The sequence below is a fragment of the Chelmon rostratus genome, chromosome 8 (genome assembly GCF_017976325.1).
Source record: "Chelmon rostratus isolate fCheRos1 chromosome 8, fCheRos1.pri, whole genome shotgun sequence".
Lineage (NCBI taxonomy): Eukaryota > Metazoa > Chordata > Actinopteri > Chaetodontiformes > Chaetodontidae > Chelmon > Chelmon rostratus.
In genome coordinates this window covers 6001058-6018607 of record NC_055665.1, presented here as the reverse complement: position 1 = coordinate 6018607, position 17550 = coordinate 6001058, and the positions used below count along the sequence as shown (strand labels likewise).

Genomic DNA, 17550 nt, shown 5'->3' with positions numbered 1-17550 from the left:
TTCAACACAGTCCACCTCCTCCTGCACTGTGCTGTGTATTACAGATAGAAGTTGATGGATTCTGACAGGCTTGATTTACGACAGAGAAGCAGAGCAGCTAAAGACCCTCGAGATCCACTGAGACGTGAAATAATGGCCGTCTCCACCCGCTCTGCACCTACGCCATGCATTATGACCGATACCATCCTGCTAAGACAAGCACTTTGCTGCTCGTCTGCAGGATATTAGCTCAGCCAAAGGTTATTCATAGACTATCAAACAAGAGCTGCGGTCAGGAAATGCTGACTTACGTGTAAATATCAATTAAATTAGTGCAGTCCCTGTTGCTGAGGGTGCACTGCCTGGTTTTAATGGCTACAGACACCAAAAGCGCTGCGTAAATCACATCTGTACAAGAAATGAGAGGCAGATATTAGATTAAACTTGTTTACACATCCATTAACTGTTTGTATTTCGTCATTAATTCATGAGTATGCTGAACATTCATCATGCACTGATTTTATTGAGATTATTTGGTTTGAATATAGAAGATGTTGTGTTTTAAGTAATAATACATGACATTTTAATCTAAATAAATTCCCATTTTACAACTTTATATAGCTGATGGATGGATTTTAATGACAGTAGTTCATAAAAGTGGTGCATTTGTTGTGACAAATGATTCTTTCCTGGGGAAAAACCTTTTGATCCCCAGAAGTGAAATGATTGGATAACAAAAATCACAGTGGTTTGTTGTTGTTGATGTGTAGTGTGATATCAGGGATCATAACAGACAAAGAAAAATGAGACATAAATCATAAAAAGTCATCATATTTAGCAGTGAAGTGCAAAGTAAGACCGCAATTACTGGTTGTCACCAAGTCTTACATGAATAAAATGCACAAATGAAGAAACTTACAGACTAAATCACTCCCCCCCCCAGGCTGAAGCCACAGACACAAACCATTACGTAATTATAGGCACAGCACTGGTAAGCAGTGGGGTTTGATTGTTTGGTTCAAGGGGTTTGAATGTGTTTAAAACACAAGGCACATTGTCGCTTCTCCAGTGCCAAACTCCAAGCCTCTTTGTTTTTCACGCCTGAAAAACTAACCTCTGTCCTTCCTGTCAGAGTTATGTAGGCCAGCCTGCGGAGCAGAGACAAAATGGAAGCAGAGCTCGGTAGATGCAGCCTCAGCAAAACCATCTTTAGAGCTGTAGGTGCAGAAGCCATTTCTCATGGGAGACTGGATTACTACTGTATGCAGCTGAGGTAAAAGCACAGACACTCCCCGTTATTATATACAGAACAGTGTTAGTGTTAGTGTTAAATTTGCTCTAGTTATAAATAAACTGGTTAGTAAGTCACAAATTACAAATAGATGCACAGTGACACAGTCCATAATGTGCAAGCAGTTAATATTTAGCCAACTACAACATAAAATAAATATACATCAAATATTCAATGTATAAAAAGTTGACACAACTCAGAAAGCGAATAAAGTTCATTTGTAATTATATTAAACAATCTGAAATACAATGTTTCTGTTAGGGATGCACCGATCTGACTCTTTATCTCCTAATTCGGAGTTTGACATGTAAACTCTTGGCTGATACTTTACTTTAATATTTCCATTTTATGATACTTAATACTTGTACTCCACCACATTTTCAAATGAGAATATTGTACTTTTTATTACGTTACATTGATGTATGTAGTACACAGGTTTATCTTCCTTCAGAAGGGACTCGACCTATAGATTGGCACTGGACTAAACTTACTGGAGTAAAAATAATTTAAATCAGCTCCACCTGAAACAACTGCAACGGAAAAATTCTGCTAATGCATTGTTGCGTCAGCCGTACAATCAAATAATGTCATGTTCAATACATAGAGAGTCACAGAATCCATTTTTCTGCAGAAAGGGTACTTTTACTTTAATACTTAAAGTCATTTTTGCTGATATACTTTTGCTTGAGTGGGATTTTGAAGGCAGGTCTTTTTTGTAATGGACTTTCATGAAGATGATACTTGCACAAAAGATTGCTGTGGTGCACAAAATTTAGTCGACACTGAATAAAGGTGGAATGACTGAATTTTATACCAGTGACACGTGGATAGATTAAATCTTGCTAATACCTGATCACCTTAGTCAGGTCAGTATTGGCTTACACCCTTTGAGCACATCAGATCAGTGCATCCCCAGTGTCTGAGATTCATTATTTTCATTTCTTTAAGCAACACAAATGTGCAACTTAAACACGCACTTCTGCTGTAAAATCCTAAATCTTAAAATATATGTCAGTGTTACTCTGAGTGAACACACACCGCCACGTTCTTGTGTCTCTCCCAGTAGTGACACTCTTCCGGAAAGCTCCAAGCAGCTGCAGACTCCTTGTGCCGACTGACGGCGTGGACAACAAACCCGCACAGCTGCTTCTCCAGCACCTCCACCACTGCCGGGGCGTTTCCCTTCTTCCCCTGGCCCTCCATCACCTGCCGGATGAAGTCACGGGGCACCGGCTGGGGCTTGCTGCTGTACGACACCACCAGGTTGATGTTGTTCACCTGGAGCACCTCGAACCAGTTCTGCCCCGCCACGTGATGAAAGTGCTCCCCTGCTCGCCAGTTCCGGTAGGTGCTCCCTGAATGGTTGATCAGGCGCACTGACCAGCGGACCCAATCATACTTTTTCACCAAGAGCTCAAGAAGCTGCTGAGTTGTATCTTGCAGGTTCTCTTCTTCCTTTTCTTGCAGGAGGCGCTGGGCATCCAGCTTTGCTTGCTCCGGGAAGGCAGCGATGCAGGACTCGATTGTTGTCTTCATCCTGGATTCTACCTCTTCAATTTTGCTGCTCCACTCTTGGATTTTGTCCTCTTCTTCCTCTTGGCCCTGAGTTAAGGCACAGTGGCCCAGCAGAGCAATCAGGCCCAAACAGAAGAGCTCCTTCATGCGGACACAGAAATCTTCCAGGAGACGGCGGTTCCTTGCAACATACCTGCAAAGCAGAGAAAGCATTTATATTTACATTAAAGAAATGTCTCTGGTTCTCCAGTCCAGAGGAGGCTGCTATGATTGTGGTGTCAAAGACATGAGAGCAACAATTTACCTTTCCACCAAGTCTAAAACCGACTCCCCGAAGCTGTTTGTCCCCATCAGCGCATCATACAGCACAAACAGGTTCTTCTCTCCTCCAGTTTTGGCAAAGTGCTCTAGAAAAAGTCTGGTCTTCACATCCTTGAACTGCTGTTTTGCCTCCAAGATGTCCATATATTTCCGAAACTGGTTCCTAATGTTCTCCTCCACCGCAAAGTACTGTGAATCCAGTCTGCCCTTCTTGATCTCACAGTCGATGTCTTCCAGTTGGGTGGAGAGCACGTCGAGCTTGTTCCTCACCGTCAGGAACTGCTCTTTGACGTAGAAGACCTCTTTGCTCTGGACGTTGTCTAAGGCCAGGCGGAGAACCGGAGCGGCAGCCTCGCAGAGGGGGAATAGCTCGCCCACAGCGCTGGCCAACACCTCGGCCCCCCTCTCAAACATGTCCATCACTGCCTCGATGGCCTCCTTCTTCTGGGCTACAACCCTCTCCAATGAACTGGTCATGTTCTGAGACACAGAAGGACAAAATCTACTGTCAAATACACATAAACCTTGAGGAGTGCGTGACAAAATGGGTCACAGTCTTTAATCTGTTAAAGTATTCATGAATCTGAAATTCTCGTGACTGCTTTTCAAAGGTGTAGTTCTATAGCTTGTGAGCAGTTCCTCAAAGGAGAGATTTATCCTCTAAATTTCAGAGATTGTATTATTTGAATAGCTAACAGAGGCCAGAGGAGGTGCATCTATTTTCAATTTCACAAGAAACAAAAACAGACCAAAAAAGACCAAAAAAGAATAGATATTTGTGTAGCAGAACAGTGTTTTTTCTCTTTTACTATCCCATAAATACTCTTACCACCCGTCAAATTGACCATGCCAACCTCTTTAAGGGTTTTCAGAATGAGTAATCTAGAATATTATCATAGACTTTCTTAAAATAATGAAGTCCATGGCGCCAACGTGTTTGAGAACCATACTGAGGAATAGAACAGAGACTAAATGCTTTTCAAAGACTCTTGTTCTCTTTTCCTCATAAAGCACACGATTGTATTAATATGAGAAGAAGCTTTCTCCTATGAGATTCTAAAATACGTTGGTGAACAGTTATCGAAATCATCAATCTGCAGACAAACTATTTTGATGATTGAATAATTGTCATTTTTCAAGCAAACATTCTCATCTTGCTTCTTCTCCAGTGTGACAATCTCAGCTTTCCTTTGTCTTTTGTGATAATTAACTAATTGCACTAAGTTGAGGACAAATCAAGACGTCTGGAGCAGACAAACTCCAGATCAAAACACTTGTAATGAACCTTTTCATATTTTCATGCCATTTCACAAACAAAACAACAATGGAGACAATCAGTAGATTGGTAGATTATGGAAAAAATGTCATTTTCTAGCAAAAAACCCCCACAAAGTTTAGGTTTTTCAAAAGTCAAAATCTCAATTTTTGTTGTTTCAGGAGGTAAATGTGAATGTAAATATGATGTCATGCTCAAATTTAACCAAAGAATGTTTAAATCTATACCTTGACCCTGTCAGATGTGAAAAGGTGATTACATTCAATCTGTTGTGAAGCCCCCCATCCAGGATGATGCAGGTAGTGATGTCACATAACCAAAATGGGGGCCTGAGACCACTTGGATGAGAAAATGGCACGAATGCCCTTGGGTCTGCATGACTCAGAGCAGAGCAGACCAGAACAAGGCCAAACCATGTTTAAAAATCCCCTTTCATCCTTGCTTGCAGCCTGACATACATAAATTACCGCATCCTCTCTGTTCAGATGTCTGCGGATGGACCCCAGATGCTCGACAAATTAACATCGACTTTAATTTTAATTTCAGAATTGGTATGTAAAAATGCGTCGCTGTTCTCTAAATTAACAGTGAAGACGTTCGAATGAGCAAACATCTGAGAATTACATAATCAAATAAATACAACTTGAACGTCCTTTCAGTAAATAAATGAAGAAAAGGCTTGTCATGTGTCCAAACTGCACCATGTTTAACTGCCATGCGCACCCAAAAGAAATGCGCAACGGCAGCTTTTTTTTTTTTTACGCACAACTCCCCTGAGCGCCCCGGACACACCTTACAGCATATTTACCCCTTCTGGTGGGAGATAAATACATTCGTCACATTCCTATAATAACAGCGTTTTTTTCTGTACCTGAATGAAATGGATCTGCTGCTCCTTCGCGCCTGATGAGCTCCAACAGCTGCAAACAAGTTTGTTTTTTCACCCTTCAAGTTTGAGAAAATTCCCACGGTTCTCTCATCCACTGTGGAGCTGAGGAGGGGTCCAGAAACAGGATTCAGAGAGGAAGAAGAGGCACGCACTCAATATCTGCAAAGGAAAGAGAAAGAGAGAGGGAGGGAGAGGGAGGGAGAGAGAGACTACAGACAGACAGCCAGCAAACTGCAAGGGGTGAGTTATGTAGTCAGCTCCATTTTCTTCTCAGTCTTCATGTGATCATGAAAGGATATTCAGCCTCTTAACACAACGAACTGAATTTGAATTGTTTTTGCTGTGTATTCTTTCCCAAATATTTCCATCGGATTCTTCCTGAGTCTCCTGCGCACTTGGTGCAAATGTCTCTTCATCACCATTATTCGCTTCGGCTGTTGTGAATGTGACAGGATCCAAACTTGAGGTAAGACGAGTAGAAAATGATTGTGTTTTTTGTCTTTTTAGTGTTTGAATACGGTAACTTGATGTACTCACCATCATCATCATTTTATTTATATTACAGTCGCATTTCAGATCATAACTGCATGTGCTGTACAAACACACAGCTGTGGTGTGAAATCCACCCCAAATTCCCAAATTCAGAATCTGTTACATTAATTTTAACGCGCAAATCGCGAATTAATCATCCACACAGTGTTTATTTATAACAGCGGCACAGACGTGCGTCACCTCTTTCTGCTCAGGTTTGTGTCAAATATAAACATATCAGGTTAAAATATACATGTACAATCGGAATGGACACCGAATGTGGCGGGTTTTTTTTTTTTTTTATCAATCAGAAGACTTTCTGACGATCAGATTAAACCTGACATCCTCTTCATCTGTGCGCTCGTGACGCGCCCTGTGAGCGCCCAAGCTCAACCTCCGCCACCACAAAAAGAAAAATCACTACGCGAATCGTTTCTCCTTCAAACCATGAAGGGCTTCGCGTCATGTGTGAAGGTTTCTCTTCGATTTATGCTCAACACTTTTATCTGAATCACTAAAATACCACCTCTATTCTTCAGGTGAAAATGGATTCTCCGACACGAGCGCGTGTCATTGGGAGAAAAACGAGCTCCGTGGAGCCACTGGCGATGAGCGCCTGTGGCTCAAAGGCTCTCATCACGCAGTCTGCGGGGCAGGTAAGAACCTAAACTCTTTGTGTCTCAGTAATCTACATTTCAAACACCCGCAATGTGCATTTTCCTGTTTGGGTTTCCCGACTCTGAGCCGTGAGTCAAACCTGTTCATCTGGATAATGAAGCAAGAGGGTCATTCCAGAGGTACTTAACCTAGGCAACGCTACTATTTCAATTCACCTGAGGTCAATCATTTCCTCCGTTCCGCCTTTATTTGCCTCCGCGCAGCTCATGTAGGAGATCTGTTTGGATCCTGGACGGGAAGCGGGCTTTAATAGCTCGTCAATTTTTAAACAGATGTGATGCGTGAGTCCTGTGGGCCCTCAGGGAGTTCAGTGAAAACAGGTGTGATGGTGCAGTCAGTGAAGGACGCACGCCCTCTTGCGTACAAATTGGTAAATAACACTTTTGCGTCCTCAGTTCAGTGGCCTCCTGATGCTCCGTCTGAAATACGCAAATTAAATGATATACAGCAGTGATGCAGTCATTAAATCCTAGGCGTCTTGGGTTTGAATATTTACTGTCTAAGTATCACATAAATTAAAAAGTGTTGCAAGCAGAAACTTAACATAAGATCATGTGAAACTGTGGCTAAACGCTACTTACTTGGTTGTTTCACATATTTCTGTTTCAGAATTAAAATTAGATTAAGAAGCTTCCAACACAAATATTTTGCTGTGAGTGAGGAATTGGATATTATTCAGCATAAAATCAACAAAGAAACAAACAAGAAACGTCACATTGCGATAATCTGAAATGACCCCAAAAGGAAAACCTACCATGAAACTACACAAATGATTTGATTGCAGTGTTCTCCACTTTCATTTCAATGCTGGATTTCTCTAACGTCGTCACATTCGTTCAGTGATATTTAATATTAGAGCTGCAGAAAGTGACAATTTTTAGACTATGTGTGCATGTTGAGATGAGAAAGCACATATGATGCATCTTTTATTACGCATTATTTCTAGTAAAAACACACACTATAGTGAGAAAAACTATATATTTTTTCATTAAGAATATTTTCTACCAATACTTGCAGTGTATTTTTGCAACTTGCTTTGTGCTTTCATGGTGTTTTCAAGAAGATACATTCAGCATTTCATCCAGCAAAATTTGTCAGGCATAAAAAAAAAAAAATACTATGGCCAAAAGTATGTGGACACCCATACATCATACCCATTTGAGTTAGATGAACATTTCCTCCCCAAACCATGGACATCAATCTATTGCTGTAACACTCTTCCGTGAATGCATTCGACAACATTTTGGATCCTGGCTGCAGGGATTTGCTCACATTAGATTAGATTCAACTTTCAGCAAGTTCTGAGACAACGAAATGCAGTTCAGCATCAAACCTGAAGTGCAAAAAGCAGTAAAGTGTAGAATAAGAGATCTATGGATTTTAATGAGGGGTATATATGAATACACTAAAATACATAGAGTATGAATGGTATTAAAGGTATTACATATGCAGTGCAGGTCTGAGTAACGCTACTAGTACACATTCTAAATGGAACAAACAGCTCTTGTATGGACAGCAGTATAAATATGAACACGCGGCAGGTAAAGGTAATGCACAGTATATATTCAGCCATAAGAGCATTAGTGAGATGGAACACTTTAAGTCTGTTCCAGTTCATCCCAGAGCTGTTAGATGGAGTTGAGGCTGGCCACTGTGCAGGCCAGTCAAGTTCTTTCACACCAAACTGGGAACTCATTTCCTTATGGACTCCGTTTTGTGCACGGGGTCATGTCAAAACAGGACAGGACTTTCCCCGAACTGTTACAAGTTGTTGGAAGCACACTATTGGCTGTCAATGGAGCTAAGGGGCCGAAACCATAAAAAACAGCAGAGACCTTAAGGACTCAAATCTACGTAGATGGTTGATGATGTCCACACACTAATGGCCACATTGTGTATCTTACACTAATTTAAACATGTCTCCTTGCTGTGAGAGGTGAGTGTATTTTTGACGTGATAACACCAATTACCACCTACTTAACATGAACACATAAATATCTTAATGCTCTAAAAAGGTTTATTCTACATCCCAAACTTAAACACATTTTAACACCTATACAGAATTGAACTTATATGGCAGAGTATTATTTATGTATATAAGAACTGACTCATCCAAATCACTACTTTTCACTTCTGTTTATTTATAGTGGTACATATACAACCAGACATCAGAGACAAAACAAAAAAAGGCAACATATTCACATACAGTATATGAAATTATAGAAAAGCCTTTAAGAGGTTCATGTAATATTCATCCATATCAACAGCATTTTGACTCGATATTCTGTAAATACAACCCTGATTCTGAAACAGCTGGGCTGCTGTTTGAAACATAAAACAGAATGTGATTACTTGCTAATCCTTTTTGACATACCCTGAATATAAAACAATACAAAGACAATGTATTTAATGTTTTATCTGATCAGCTGCATTGATTTTTGTACGTATATGCTTATTCTGAAATTGATGAACCTGAACTTGACAGATGATTGCATTGTGTTTTTATTTACATTTTCCACAGTGTCCCAACATTTTTGGAATCTGGGTTGTATTTGCAGTATGTACTGAATTTTTTGTAACAATGAGAGTTTTGGCACAACGCCACAGAAGCAGAAACCAGTTTAGGACAGAGTTATGTATTGAAAGGATAAGAGCAGTTAATTAGTGATACCACCCGTTTGCTAAAAAACAAATTACAACATTATTTGAACCACAAGTTTAGAATCTAAACTGTAGCATAAAGACCTTTCAGAACATAATGCCTTACACAATATTATATTTGAATGATTAACAAAAACCCTTAAAAACAATACAAACTAATGGTACATCTAGGCACTGTTGGTCAGATGAGGACGCGTATGAGAGGAGTCAGAATCTTTATCTTGATGCTGAGGCTTAACTGTAAAAACAAAAATAAAGAACATTGAATGCTTAAAAGGCTCAAAATGGCCACATACCAAAGAAACCCATTGATAATTTATCTATATATTACAACAACACTTAGTGCATCTCCTGCATTGCTATTAGGCTTTAGTGAACATGTGGTAGGAAGTAAAAGTGACAGAACAGCACAAGTGGAAGAGTGGAAGATTTCCTAGAGAGTATCCTTCTGCGGTTTTGCCAGATGCTTGTGTAGCGTTACAACAAATCAGATTTTATGTATACTGTTAGTGTTTTCAATTTTCTAACGAAAAAAAAAAAAATCAGCAGCAGCAGAAATTAGTGTAAAACTTGACTAAATTTGGTGCTCGACAGCATAAAGTACAGGTAGTGTATCATGAGCTCCATGCATCAGAAACATTCAATATTTGTGTCACATATTTTTTTTAACGTGGCGGTATAATCATGTTTGGTACATGATAATGATTATATGATCATATCGATGAAGTTACATTCACAGCTCTGAAAAATTTGGGCTGATCCTTGTTTTGGTTTTGCATACGTTTTTTTAATAACTTGACTGACAACTTTACTCCCTCTGTTTGTCAGGGTCTTTTAGCAGTTATCACACATTAGTGGCATAACATTAAAATAGAATATGTACTTGTCAGTTTCAAGGAATTCAGAGGAGGCCCCCTGTTGGAGAGTATGACAGCAGCCTAAGCCAAGTTTCTTGTTCTCCTTTAAACTGTACACAGTTGTTGAGGTTGTAGTCAGGCCAACTGCACATTCCAGCTAACTGATTTCCTTGTAGTGTAAGACATGTCATTTCAACAAACTACAATAAATGACAAGTGCTTTCCAAAGGTGCATAACAGGTGAGAAATGTTGCAATATCACGCACTGAAGCAGCATTTATAATCAAGAATAAATGCATTTTCCTTACATTGCTGCAAATTTAGTTCTCAGAGTTGATGAATGATTCATTGTAATGAGCCCACAGCTGATTAGTGTCCTGCGTCTGTATCCATTTAAACCACTGGTGGTCTTATACAGTTTTATCACATAACAAGGTAGATACTGTGCAATAATTTAGTTGGCTTTACCTCAGCTTGGACAAAAAACACCAGGCTGTGGCGCAAAGACTGCTTGCACATGTAGCAGGTTAGTGTTTTGAAAAGAAAGTGGCATGTTGTTCGTTACCACTGGGCTTTCAAGCAGTGAACACACTGTAGATGCTTACAAAGTGTTTGCAGGGAGAGGAGGAGAAAGGAGTTACAGAGGGAATGTGGACATTTCAGTCCTGAATATGAAGGAAAAGCAGCAGTAGAGAAAGAAAGCAACTCTTCTTCATGCTTCTTCTTCATTTGCACTTGCAAAGAGCCTCCTGCATCTTCTCTTGCACGTGCTCCATCTTTTCGGCCCACTCCTCGCTCAGACCCTCCTCGTCATCTCCGATGACAGCGGCGTAGCCCATGAGGGCGATGAGGCCGATGCAGAACAGGTAGGTGAGGCGCGTGCAGAGTCGCTCCATGGTCTGGCGGTCGCCTTGCGAGTGCTTCAGGTAGACCTCCAGGATGGGCCTGCTGAAGAGCTTCGGTTTGCCTACCACGCCGTCATAGAGCGTGTGCAGGTTCTGGTCCCCCAAGTCGTTGGAATAGCTCTCCTCGAAGTCGTCCTTCTTACGCTCGCGGTGCTCCGGCCTTGCCTCCACCATCTCCATGAACTTTCTGAACTGGTTCTTGAGGTTCTCCTCCACGCGACAGTATTGGCCATCCAGCGTTTCTTTCTTGATCTGTACCAGCGTGTTGCGATTCAGCTGGGACAGCTGGTCCAGCTGTCGGTTGACTGAGCCGAACTCACGCTTCAGGGTGCGGATGTCCTCGTCATCAACGTGGTGCAGCACCACCCGGATCAGAGACCCAGCCACGCCAAAAATGGGGTTAACCACAGCTGCCGCTGAAGAGATGGTGGCCACGCACTCGAGCACCCTGACCAGGCCCTGCCTCAGCTTGGTCTGGTCCGCGACGATCTCCTCGTCCATCATGATTTCCAGGCGGCGCAGATGTCGAGGTCACTGTGTGAAGATGTGGACGTCTGTGACAGAGATGGGAAGAGAGACAGATCAGTTTACTGCAGCTGGTGGTCTGATGCTGCAGCCACAGTCATCAAAATACTTTTTTACTTGTAAAGTATTCAGTTTCAAGTATAGTATTAAAGAGACATTCCACCAATTTTACACATGAAGTTCAGTTCATGTTAGGGTTAGGGGGTTAGGGGGTATCACAGGTATCACTAAAAATAACCCTGATGAACCCCGAGCTGCCTGTGTTACAAACTGTGCATGTGGGGTTATTAGGAGGCATGAGGATCTAATGAAAGACACTATTGAGATGCATTATGGGAAATGTAGGTGCCAGTGTTTTTGAACAGTCAGGATATCTCAACATGCAAGTGCAATACTAAAACACAGGAGTACACCTTTAAAAAGACAAACAGCAATTTACAGTAGATGCTTTGAAACAAACAGGCTGTTATATGGGTGTCTCTATTAACTGCTGCATGAATAGTAACAAAACATGCTTTGATAAACTTTTAGTTTTTATTGTTATATTTTCTGATCTTTTTTTAAAGCAACATTTTCAAATACACCCAATATTTTCCATAAAAAAAATTTAAAATCCAGACTTTTGTGGGTAAGATCTGATATTTTAGCAATGCTGATTCAAACTGAGACCCTGGAAGTGCATCCAAATCCCTGATAATTTAATTTAACCAATTCATGGTGAGCAGTCATGAAACTGAAAATTAAGTGTTGAATAAATACACTTCTAATTAATTCATTTAAATTGTTTGCTCTTTTTAACCTTGGTGATAATACACCAAAGTGATGTATTTCACAGTACAGCTGAAACAATTAGTTAATTAATCAGTTGACAAAAAAAAATCCACTGTTTTGATGATGGATTTCATTAATTATTCAAACAAAAAGGCCAAAAAATTCACTGCCTACAGCCTTTAAAATGAGTTTTTTTTTGTCAAACATTCTGTCATTTGGACTGTTGGTCAGGCAAAGAAAGCAATCTGAAGATGCCACGCTGGGCTCTGAGAAAGTTTAATGAGTGAATTTATTGCAATTAATAGAGAAAGTAGTGGATTCATTGGCAATGAAAATAAAAGTAAAACTGAGTAAAATTGATTCAAAGTTTCACATTTCTATAGCTCTGACATCCAGCTGACAATCTATGCAGAAAAACTTAGATCCAGCTCAGCTCTACAGCAGCTTATCATCACTAACTGATTATTTCAGTTGCTTTGAGCCTGAAATGTTCTCTGACAGCTTTGAAGAGAAGAGAAGAAGAAAAAACATTTCGCAGAATATTCCAACGTGACAGTTTCTGCTTCTTACGCCAAGTTTCTTTTCTTCAAGGCCACGCAGGAACCTCGTCCTGGGGTGTTGGAGTGATACAGAACTCCTGGTCCTGATCAGGATGATTCCTGAAACAAAACACACACAGAGACTCAGACACAAGACGCAACTGAAACACATCCAATACAAAAGTGCTGATCTTGGTTCTTTCTGTCTCTCTGAACCAGGAAGTGAAATGAGTTTTGTGGCTTGCTGGTTGCAGTTTCAGCAGTGAAGGAGTTAACAGCCTCTCTGCTTTAGCATGACACAGCTCCATTCAGCACTGCAGCCTTTCAGCACCAGGCTGCTGTCTATGTGTTTCTATGGACCGAGCTGATAGCTCCTCAGCAGCGGCGTGCTGCATGTGGAAGGCATGTTGACACACTAGCTGCTACTGGGCGGGACAGAGAAACTCTCACAGTTGGAAAACAAATACGCCACAGCTGACTGGACTGTAAGACTTGTTTGTTACATAACATGAGTTCAAGCTCGTTTAGAGGCAGAATAAGATGTTTGACGCAAAATCTGTGTGAGGTGACTGATTGCTGAGCGAGCAGTGAAAGCTGGGCTGACACCGTATGCTTGTGTGTGTTGAAAACAGGTTTATCCTGGAGTGTTTTTCGACAAACGCAAGCAAAACAAAGGACAGTGACACGAGCCACTGAGCTAAATGTGGTTCGGGGACTCGTGTTGCGGATTCTGCTTTCTGCCACCACACTTCAGCAACTCAGTTACAGCTTGTGGGGACCCACACAGCCCATGACCGCAAGGTTGTGCAAGTTCAAACAGGCCCTGAGACACACACACTCACAGGTTGGTGTGTGTGTTTCTGTTTGGTTTTCCTCTCTTTTTAAATACCCGTGTCCACCAGAAGGGGCAGTAATTTACCTATAATGCCAAACACACCCTTAATATCCTCCATCTGATTTCAGCACCAGCACTGCGGACTGAGAGCAGGGACATGCAGAAGCAGGATTTAACCCTTTAGCTTCAGGTTAACTTTAGACGATGCGTTCAAATGCACAAATTGAGCAAAAAGATGAGCAAATGTCTCATTTTAATTGAATGATTGTGAAACCTACGCTTTAATAATCTCGTAAAATGAGATGAAATATCCAAAAGATGCTTCTTAAATGTCACTTTTGCAATTTTTTTTTCTTTTGCATCACACCTGCTTAGCTTTAGGCCTGAAAGGCAGCAGGTCTGCCCGTAAATGTCCTTTTTTGTGGCTTTTTTCCTATTATGACTGCCGATAAAGTGTTATTTGCTTGATGGTTGGTATTCGATTGCTGCTAACTGATCTACTAATGACATTCGTGTGTTTTATTTCTATCCTTTTTTTCCCTTGTTTTCACAGATGATGCTCTTCAACAGAAAACCCTCCATGTCTCAGCCCAATACGGCAAACTGCAAGAGAAGACGCTGGTAATGAAAGGGTTAATGACAGCTTTTTGGCACAAATTACCTCTGGAATAACGCCACCATAAAAATGTGAAATTACTGATTAATCTGAGCCATATTTATCACAAATCGGATGATTTCGGTGAATCTGTCAGCTTCCTCCAGCTGCATTTTAACATGCAGTGGAAAATTAACCCTTTGTGCAAATGAAATCGTTCCTAAATGGACTCTTCACCTTCAAAGACACGTCTTAAAGAGTGAGTTTGATCAATTCATGCCATTTATTAATCCACCTGAACACAATGCAGGACTGATATATGGTCATACAGACTTTAGATATTAATTAAAATGATTATTAAAGGCCGGTGAATTTAGACCAATGACAACTCCCAGGTTAAAATGTTCTTCGTGGGTGAACCAATCACTGCTCTGTGTCAGCATGGCCTTTAAAGAAGCGGAGGATGCAGCACTCCCACGTCTCAGTCACAAAGTCTTCGCCTAAAGTTGTGGCTTAGTGACTCAACTTCTGCATTACTGAACTTCGATACAGAAAGTCGCTATAATAAGATATAAAGTTTAGGTAAATGCCAGGAAGAAACATTTGACTATGAGTTGGTTGTAAACTAAGCAGCTCTGTCAGTCTAATCAGGAAGTGACAGCCTCCTTTCACCTGTTTCCCTGCAGTGCAGTGGCCATCTTGAATGTTTTCTATGATCACAGCAATGCTAATGCTAATCCAAATTTACACATCACACTCCAATAAATTTGCCGATAAAGTACGGGGTTCACATTTTTATGACTTATCTGAATGACTTTCTGCCTCTTCTTCATGTTACCTGACAGTCTGCTCTCTGTCTTCACAGATCACAGTCTGTGGGGCAGTTGGGACACTTTACTAAGGAAGTGCACACCCTTGAGGCTAATGCTGTTCATGCCATAACTGTATTCATTACGAGTAAGATGCAACAATGAAGTATGTTCCGGAGTTCTTCTATAATTGTGAGTACTAACACAAGCAAAACATCCCCTCTCCTTCCAGCTCAGGGCCACACAGCTGCCTTCCTGCCCAGCTATGGCTCCCCCTAGCCGTGCCTCCATATTTCCTTGTTAGTGCACACCATAATGCCCTGACCCTCCCTGCTCTGAAACACTGTCAAGACACCAAAATACACCTGAAAACCTCAATTTCTATGTCTAAATGTGGAGTACACAGCCTCCATCTGCCTCCAAGCCAACACTGGGCACCATAGGACACAGCAGAGAAGAGGATTTCTTACCTTTTTAGAGTGGCTCTGCCTAGTCCTCCCTCACCAACGTCCCAACCTCGACAGCCTCCTTCTTCTTCCCAGCAATCCCTGCAAAAAAGGACACTTCCATGTATGTTGACTATGTAGGGGTGATCAAATTGGACTAACCCATTTCCAAAGGGCCCAAAGAGTCCCTGAAACCCAGAAATGGCCCATTTGGCCCCCAATATGCATGAACTCCATATTTCAATTTTAAAATTGCACATCAGTGGCCTTAAATGGCAAAGCCCACTCCTCATATACACATTGCCCTACCCCTATGGTTTCGACTTATTTTGGTCCATCCAATAGTCATACAGTTGATACTGAAAAGCAGTTGTCAGTAAGTGCGCTCTGGAGCTCTCAGGCGCTTTCTGGTGCCGTTGGTGCGTTTGTCAAGCCCTGGAGCATCTTTAGCTGGGTACCAATAGTTCATTGGTGGTATTTTGGGTCAAAGAGACCCTTTTCTTGTGGACTGGACTAGAGAAACTCGAGGAAAAATAGTTTAATGTGCGCAGAATCCAACCGCGCAAAAATAACACTAAGGATCCAAATGGACCTCTCCAAAAGTGCACAGGTGTATCCAAAGGCACAGAGAGCTCTCCAAAGGCTCCAGGATAAAAAAGAGAAGTTTATCCAGCTTAAAAGGTAACTATAAATAATAATTCTGTTTAAATAGTACCAACTGTACTAAAAAAAATTAAAGCTACAATCAAAGAAAGTGGAATTTTCAGTCTATTTGAAAGCAAAGCGCATCAAGAAAAATGCACCAAGTGGCGCAATTGGCACTGCAGACATTTAAGTTATTTATGTCACGTTTTTAAACATATTATATACGTAAATATATGCGCTAATACGGACAGCATTGTAACACAGCTCACAAATTAAAATAACCACCTGTCTGACCAGCAGTCGCAATGAAGCAGCAAAAAATCTGAGCCTTACGCACCAGTCCAGTGCGCCAAAGTAGTCCTGCGACGAGCCACAGTCTGCTCTTTTTATCCGGGCTTGAAAGAATTCAGTCCTCTTTCACACAAAAATCATTAAAAGAAATGCCCTGTAGACAAATCCACTGCATTCTTAGATGGCTGGATTACAACGCCGTCGGTTGAAGCTGTTTTCCCCAAAATAAACCGCATGCAAATTATGTTCGCAGCTGCCGGCAGAGCGTTAAAGGACAATCCTGTTCCCTGCGATGCCTGTCTGATGTCTGTGCTGTTTACACCGTATATGCATCAGCACACAGTCTGACAGGCTGGGCGTTCGCCTCCCTGCGTGTACAGACCTGAGTCTTCTGCAGGTTTAAGACCCCGCATCCCCTCTCTGAGACACCACGCCTCAGGCGACAGCAGCACAAGGGCAGCCCTGTCCTCCCTGCGCTGGAAACTGGATAAAAAATAGAAGTAAAAAGACGTCTGTGCGTTAGAAATGACAAAGCCTTCGTTATCGGCTGCCCACACTAACGCTCAGACCTCAGTGCTGGAAGAAACAGGCGCATGTGTCGCCTCTATTCAGCACCAAAGCACAGCCGGAGCTCCGGCCGGACGCACGCCTGGCCTCATTGTGCATTTGCCGCAGCAGCTGTCAAACAGATCATATTTCACACTGAAGTCACAGTGGGATGAATGCTCTCTGTCCTATATGATGCTGGAATACCCGCACTTGTGCAAGATCAGCTGTGCGTCGGCGGCGGTCAAAGCGCGTAATATTTCGGCTCCAGGGTGACAAACTGCCGCTGTTGCAACATGTATTTTTTTTTAGCTGGAGGGGCAGGAGGAGCGCCCTGTTGACGCTTTGAAAGCCACAATCATGATGTCTGGAGGCAGTGACGAGATACTGATTAAGAGGCACGGGACTGTGGGTACAAACCAACCCAAATATATCCAAGACTCTCTGTCAGTGTCATCAATATTTATTATGGGATCATCCATTTCTCTTATTCCGCAAAACCGATGCTTTAGTGAATCACTTGCGCCCTGTACTGCCTGATGCGACACCAGAGAAACCTTCATGATACATGATTAATGCATTCAATGTGTCGGTATTTAAAATAAATAAAAAGAAAGAAATGCAAATCTTGTTTATCTTTTGTGT

At 41.6% G+C, this 17550-nt stretch overlaps 2 protein-coding genes and 1 long non-coding RNA gene across 3 annotated transcripts; 1 reads left to right on the top strand and 2 right to left on the bottom strand.

The window, feature by feature from the left end:
- Positions 1-2257: 2257 nt before the first annotated feature.
- On the bottom strand, positions 2258-5360 carry LOC121611009 (protein rapunzel-like). Its single transcript, XM_041943359.1, has 3 exons — positions 5254-5360; positions 3090-3586; positions 2258-2978 (listed from the first exon to the last, which is right to left on the bottom strand). The coding sequence occupies exons 2-3, from the start codon at positions 3581-3583 to the stop codon at positions 2288-2290; spliced, it is 1185 nt and encodes a 394-aa protein (XP_041799293.1). The 5' UTR covers positions 3584-3586; positions 5254-5360; the 3' UTR covers positions 2258-2287.
- Positions 5361-5610: 250 nt separating this feature from the next.
- Positions 5611-17546, top strand: LOC121609955. The gene is made up of 4 exons (XR_006007025.1): positions 5611-5737; positions 6342-6458; positions 14127-14194; positions 15034-17546. It is a non-coding gene; the product is annotated as an uncharacterized LOC121609955 (long non-coding RNA).
- Positions 8602-15518, bottom strand: LOC121609954 (protein rapunzel-like). Its single transcript, XM_041941778.1, has 3 exons — positions 15448-15518; positions 12770-12858; positions 8602-11457 (listed from the first exon to the last, which is right to left on the bottom strand). The coding sequence occupies exon 3, from the start codon at positions 11405-11407 to the stop codon at positions 10724-10726; it is 684 nt and encodes a 227-aa protein (XP_041797712.1). The 5' UTR covers positions 11408-11457; positions 12770-12858; positions 15448-15518; the 3' UTR covers positions 8602-10723.
- Positions 17547-17550: the final 4 nt, after the last annotated feature.

Coding starts and splice junctions, on each gene's coding strand:
- LOC121611009 (XM_041943359.1), bottom strand. CDS start 3,583: ATGACCAGTTCATTGGAGAGGGTTGTAGCCCAGAAGAAGGAGGCCATC. Junction 2,979..3,089: donor GTTTTAGACTTGGTGGAAAG/GTAAATTGTTGC, acceptor TCTGCTTTGCAG/GTATGTTGCAAGGAACCGCC.
- LOC121609954 (XM_041941778.1), bottom strand. CDS start 11,407: ATGATGGACGAGGAGATCGTCGCGGACCAGACCAAGCTGAGGCAGGGC.